This window comes from Bidens hawaiensis, unplaced genomic scaffold (genome assembly GCF_021521415.1).
Source record: "Bidens hawaiensis isolate Kalapana, Puna unplaced genomic scaffold, B.hawaiensis_p1.1 tig00007801_1, whole genome shotgun sequence".
In the NCBI taxonomy this organism is placed as follows: Eukaryota; Viridiplantae; Streptophyta; class Magnoliopsida; order Asterales; family Asteraceae; genus Bidens; species Bidens hawaiensis.
In genome coordinates, this window is record NW_027491542.1 from 989,205 (window position 1) to 995,403 (window position 6,199).

Sequence of the window (6,199 nt, forward strand, 5' to 3'; positions counted from 1 at the left end):
GGTAACCGATTATTCAGTTTTAAACGAGATAACCGCATAAACGAAATTAAATAAATTGTAAAACCAAAAACAACCCGAATAACTAGGGGTTTTCTTCGGGTTCGTTTTTCGGGTTTTAGGTTTTTCGGGTTGGGTTCTTCGGGTTTCAAAGTTTTAAATCTTGATCCGAAACCCAAACCGAATCTCTCACGGGTTTTTCGGGTTCGGGTTTTTTCGGATTGGGTTAATCGGGTTTCGAGTATTCTAGAAAACAAACAAATAACATACAAATTTAAAAAACAACAATGCTAAAACTAATATAACATATTATTCTTTGGTCGTAAGCAAATAATCAAATAATAAACCAACATAACTTGATAAAACAATCCAAAAGAAGAGTACTAACTCAAACTATAATCGTCTTCAATCGGGTGTTATTTGGTAGTTCAATTACGGTTGCTATTAGTAATAAACGGAAAATATAAATAACAATAAACAATCGATCTATAATAGTTGTAATGACAACAAACGATTAGGACCAGATTCTGATAATGTTAGTGACTAAGACTTGGCCTATTATACCTAAAAATATATTTAATTTCAAAACCAAAAGTTTATTCAGGCTATTCGGGTTGACCCGAAACTTATAAATCAAACCCGAGAATCAACCCGCATTACTTCGGTTCGGGTTCGGGTTAGTCTTTTCGCGGGTTCGGGTTTATTAGGCCGGGTTAGTTCGGGTACGTGTTTTCTCGGGACGGGTTTCGGGTAAAAGTGACAGCCCTACGAATAACCAACTAAAATTTCGTTTGGTTTTTTCATTTTCGATTTTGGTTCCGTTTATGGTTTAATCGGTTTCTAACCAAATAATAAACGCCCCTAAAGCGAACAATAAACACCCCTAAAGCGGATACACATTTTTTTTAAATAACTAATTTTGTTTACTCAATTATGAAGTTAGAGTTCGGCCCATTTGTTAAACGAACTATAATTAGCCTTGTTTACATCTGAATAGAACCATTCAGATGTAAACATCTGATTCATTCAGACTGCAGAAAAACATCTGAATGGTTAAAATTAGGTCTGAATCATTCAGACTTACTGTTGTTGCTGAATGGGACAGATGTTCATTCAGATCTGACTCATTCAGATCTGAATGAACCAAACAGCCCCTAAGTCCGTTCTCAAATTGCTCACGAACAGATCAGCTAGATTCTACGCCGTCAATGCATGCATTAAAACTTGACAAATATTTTCTTTCAAAATTCAATATACCCACAGGCCACAGCACAATGAAATGTAGTTTAATAGAAGAAAAGAAAGAATTAAAACTACCCAGATGGCATTTTGATATCTGAGGTTGAAGTCATATTTGTAAGTATATCTATCTGTGATCTGTAATGTAATAAACTGGATGGTGTTAGGTCTCATTGAGTTTGTTAGTGCAGCAGAAAGTATAAATGTCACTGAAAATTGCCATGACGCTTGACGATACCGCTAGTGTTATCATCACCCATGACACTCTCCGGTCCTTTTTGGTTGCGATTCCATGGGTGTCCCTGCAACATCGACAATATTCACTTCAGTTTCCATCCAACAAAAACTTAAAACACCTTTTATTCTAACAAATTCTGCATTTCTTGAGTTTAAGCGAGTTTACGAACCCAAGTAGTGAACTTTTTAAATCGAGTATAAATACGGAATCCATTAGCTTACAAATTACATTACTAGAGATGATTATAACATGTTGGCTATATTTAATTATGATAACATAGCTTAATGATGATTATGCATGTTAGTGTTCTTGACTAAATCTACACCCATACTGGAATTATATGAAAGTTATTTGAATTGTTCATATCCGTGAATAATTTGGTCATGGAGTACTACCTATATATGCATGTTAGCGTGGAGAACTTAATTCTCCCTAAAGGGTAATGAGAACCTTGATCCTCATTTGGTAGTGACAACTTAAATTCTCATTTTTATTTAGTATTTAAGTCTAGGGTCGAGATACTGTACAATAATGCCTTAACGCACGATAGGTGCGCGAGTCGCTCAAAGGCAAAGAAGAAGGGCAAAATACTAAAACGCTAAAAAACGCTCAGCCGAAAACCTAAAACGCTCAAAAACGGTTTTCGTGAAAAAAAAAAGTAAAAAAACTGATCGATTAACGATCCAAAACTGTTTTTTTCAGTGAACCAATGATTAATTGGATATGTATTGACGATTCCGAGATGTTGGGATGTAATTTCATGGATCGATTTCGTGGAAGAAATGGGATTCGCGTACCTATTGTACGTTAAGGTATTATTGTATTGGATCTTTTACCTTGAAGTCTATAATCTTCACAATTTATTTAATATTCGGCTACATTACCTTATAAGCATTTTGAGATTTTTTATGTATAATATAAAGTTTTCCCAAATAAGAGCGTTACAAAGAATTATTTAACATCTGCATTAAAATGTAACAAGATCTATGTGGCTTTTCAAATTTTAAAAATATACTCCTGTCGTCCCTCAAAACCTAGTGAAACATATTTTAAGCATAGTATTTAGAAGCAGCAATTTTGACCTATTTACTAATAAATGAGTCAATCTGCGTCATGTTTAACCTCTAACATGCCAAACGTAGTCAACAAATTAGCTAACAAAAAACACCTCAAATGGGTCGGAACATAATCCAAAGTGAATTTTAACGCATTAACCTCCTAAATCATATCATGCAAAATTCTATTATTACTAAAACAATATCATCATCATCATCATCATCATCATCATCATCATCATCATCATCGTACTCAGTATATCCCACCAATAGCAAAGCTATGGTAGGGTCTGAGGAGGGTAAGATGTAGACAGCCTTACCTCAACCCCATAGGGATAGAGAGGCTGCTTCCGGTGAGACCCCCGGCTCGATAGTAGTTTTGTATCAAGCCTTGGAAATAAGACACATAACACACAATCATCGGGACAACGGCTGATTGGTGCATGTACCGTTGTCTTTCGGCTATCAACGCCACCACATGATGCCTGATTAACCTTCCGCCACTTTTAACGTTATTTTCACGAGATTAGTAAAATAACGTCAAAATTAGTGCAATTTTACTTTTGCCCATCCAAGGGTTCACACATATATACATTGTGCGCACCGCAAATATTTGAGAAACTAAGTATTTATTCAAACTTCGAAGTTAAAAGTATAATATTGACTTACCTTAGGGCAACCGCAGCTGGAAAAATGAAACCAACAGAAACAGTAGCGGTGGCACCCGTAAACTGAAAAGCATCCCAAATACTAGGAACAAAGTTTGCTCCAAGAAACACAAAACCCAAAAGCAAACCCGTCACCATGAAGAATCTTCGGTTGTCAAAAGCAATAGGGATCGCATACGGGAAAAGAAGCCCATCAAGATTAAGCCGCAACGAGAAGAATATTATTGGAAAAACGAGCATTAAATGCAAGCAATAACTGATTCTCACAATATCGTTAATCAGTGAGCTATATGGTATTCCAAGATCACCATCAAAATTAGCAAGTACATCACCTTGTGTGTGATCACCAAACAGCAAGAATCCGAAAAAGCCCGTTGCTATATAGACTGATGAACATAATATGATCGACGTTTTAACTATAGATTTCATTTGGCTCGGGTCTTTTAACTCATTGTCTATAGGGTGAACTGTAAAAAAGAATAACAAAAGGTTGTTAATTAACTTTATTTAATGATGCTTTAGATGGGATAACACTGGAAATAAGAAATTACCATTGTGGTGGCAGATGTAAGCGGTAACTAGTACGGGAACGGTTGTGAAAAGCTTCAAGAACGATGTTTGATCAACAAGATCGGGATGCAAACGTGGTGTTGTAATACTTCCATTGATTATTTTAGTTATGGTTACTCCAGCTGTGATTACCACAAAAACAACTGCCAAACCGACCGACAAGGCTGATGTGTATCTTAATGAATCTAGCAGAGTTCGTTAAACAAAAGAAAAGTCAGACAATCTCATAATCACATATTTTAAACATAAAAAACTTACGGTCCGAGTCAAAATGGGTCAGATCAAAGAACATGAAATACTTCTTTGTATATGATCTAATATATTATTCTTTCAATGGGATTATGGAAGATGACTCAAATAAACTAATTTGGAAATATGAGTAAAGATAAAGCGAGATATATTTATCAAACGCTTTTTTACTTAAAACATAACGATTATTTTTTTCAAGAAATTTTCATAGTTGGCAAGTCGTCATAAAAAATATTAACAATAAGTGATTACCATAAACACTTTAGTCGTACTATAAACTTAGTCCCTATTGTTTGGAAGTTAATAAAGTATCCGTAACGTGTTACCAACACAACACTACCTAAAAAACATTCAGATAGTGAAGAAACAAAGTGCAGATTCAGCAGAAACGTAATCTACGTACCACTATCAAATACCAAATAATCTAACTAAGCATGCATGTATCATGTGAGTAAAGTGTAGCGAAAACTCACCGACACGTTTAAAGGATATCAGAGGAGAGAAAACAAAGACTGAGGTTAAAAGCAGCAAGACGAAGCGTGAGGTCCACCATTGATGACCGAACCATTCTTGCATCAATCCCAAATGGTGTTCACCGTCTGACCATGTTCCAGATAACACATCACCTGCCACCAAAACTTGAACCGTTAAAACTAATAATTCCAATCCGTTACGTAGCGTCTAAATCTACTTACACCTTAAGTTCTACATCTAAATGACGTATATTTAAACATTACATGCTATTTTAGGTTATAACTGTGGTTTAATTACCTCCTTAATCCTGAATAATTCAACTTATTTCTTTTGCATAAAAGCTCATAACTAGGACACCATACTATTTCATAGATTTTAACAAGGGTGAGCATAACCGAAAACCGACGAAACTGACCCGATTGGTCTAAATGTATAGGAGTTTTTGAACTAAAAAAGAAGTAATAAGTAATAACGCCCTCTTGTTTTATCAAAGCTATCTTATTAGGTTCAGCCACTTTAGCCGTTCGGAACCCACAAACCATTCCAACCGGCAAATTACTATTCTCATTAACAACATTTAACCAACCTACCAACCATATGCTTCGACCCGAATTGAATGCCAGGCTGTTCGTAGAAGATAAAAGTATCGATAAATGAATTAACCGAAAAGGGTTTTCAGTTATTTTTTGTACCCTCAGTTAACCGAAACTAACTGAACCGAACCATTCATATTTTTCATATATTTATAGCTTTTATACCTCCATTTCATGTATCATGTATTTCGTGTTTTATACCACCATCTCATGTATTTCTAAGTAAAAATTTCAGCCAAAATATGATTTTTGTTATTAACCGAACCGAAAACTGAAAAATTAACCGAATTATTTGTCGAAAATATATTTGCTTTCTCAAAAATTCATGTATTTATTCCTAAACTTCCAGAATCACATAATAATAATGATAATAATAATAATAATAATAATAAAGAAAAACAAGTCTTATACCAATAATAATCATGTAAACAACGAGCAAGCCAAGATTATTAACGACAATGCCGATCTGCAACAAGGTTCTTCCGGGGCCACCAAAGGCATCAGCCACAAGTCCAGCATAGGAGTTGGATTTAGAAGCTCTGCTGAACCTGAGTATCATATCAACCGAGGATTCAGTCAACACGCCAACCAGCAATATGGCGATAAGACCCGGGATCATACCGAGCTGCTTGAGGGTGGCCGGAAGAGCCATGATTCCGGCGCCGACGATGGTGGTTGAGAGGTTGAAGACGGCGCCGGAGAACCCAGATTCCGATTGGACGGTGGAATCTGGGTTTGGGTTTGTAAGGGTTTTGGGTAGGAGTGGAGTTGAGTATGGGACTCGCCGGCGTTTTTGGTCGCCGGTCGGCATTTGTTTTGGTTGAATTTGGGTTGAAGGTTTTGTTTGTGGTAACCGTTAAATGTTTGTAAAATATAGGTGTAATAATACTTCATTTTGTGCTTAATTAATTAATTAAATAACAATAATATTGTACTATTAGATTCTAGTAAATAACGCCAATAATAATAATAATTAGTATTATGTGGTGATAAACTCAAGCGTTGAGATGGTAAGTTAATACGAATTCAGTCACCTTCGATTATATGTGTTATGATATCGAAACTAAAAACCAAAAATAAAACAAAAAAGATTTAAAATTTGAGGTGAGACCAATG

General features: G+C 35.5%; 1 protein-coding gene across 2 annotated transcripts; it reads right to left on the reverse strand.

The window, feature by feature from the left end:
- Nucleotides 1-1,166: 1,166 nt before the first annotated feature.
- On the reverse strand, nucleotides 1,167-5,982 carry LOC143636168 (amino acid transporter AVT6A-like). Of its 2 annotated transcripts, none has more exons than XM_077103827.1 (5): nucleotides 5,495-5,982; nucleotides 4,490-4,642; nucleotides 3,749-3,889; nucleotides 3,199-3,664; nucleotides 1,167-1,538 (listed from the first exon to the last, which is right to left on the reverse strand). In XM_077103827.1, the coding sequence occupies exons 1-5, from the start codon at nucleotides 5,892-5,894 to the stop codon at nucleotides 1,400-1,402; spliced, it is 1,299 nt and encodes a 432-aa protein (XP_076959942.1). In that variant the 5' UTR covers nucleotides 5,895-5,982; the 3' UTR covers nucleotides 1,167-1,399. The 2 variants fall into 2 exon arrangements, with proteins under 2 accessions (XP_076959942.1, XP_076959941.1); XM_077103826.1 differs by having other exon boundaries at nucleotides 3,749-3,952.
- Between the last annotated feature and the right edge of the window lie 217 nt (nucleotides 5,983-6,199).

Coding starts and splice junctions, on each gene's coding strand:
- LOC143636168 (XM_077103826.1), bottom strand. CDS start 5,894: ATGCCGACCGGCGACCAAAAACGCCGGCGAGTCCCATACTCAACTCCA. Junction 3,953..4,489: donor GATATCCTTTAAACGTGTCG/GTGAGTTTTCGC, acceptor GAACTCTGCTAG/ATTCATTAAGATACACATCA. Junction 1,539..3,198: donor CCAGCTGCGGTTGCCCTAAG/GTAAGTCAATAT, acceptor TCGATGTTGCAG/GGACACCCATGGAATCGCAA.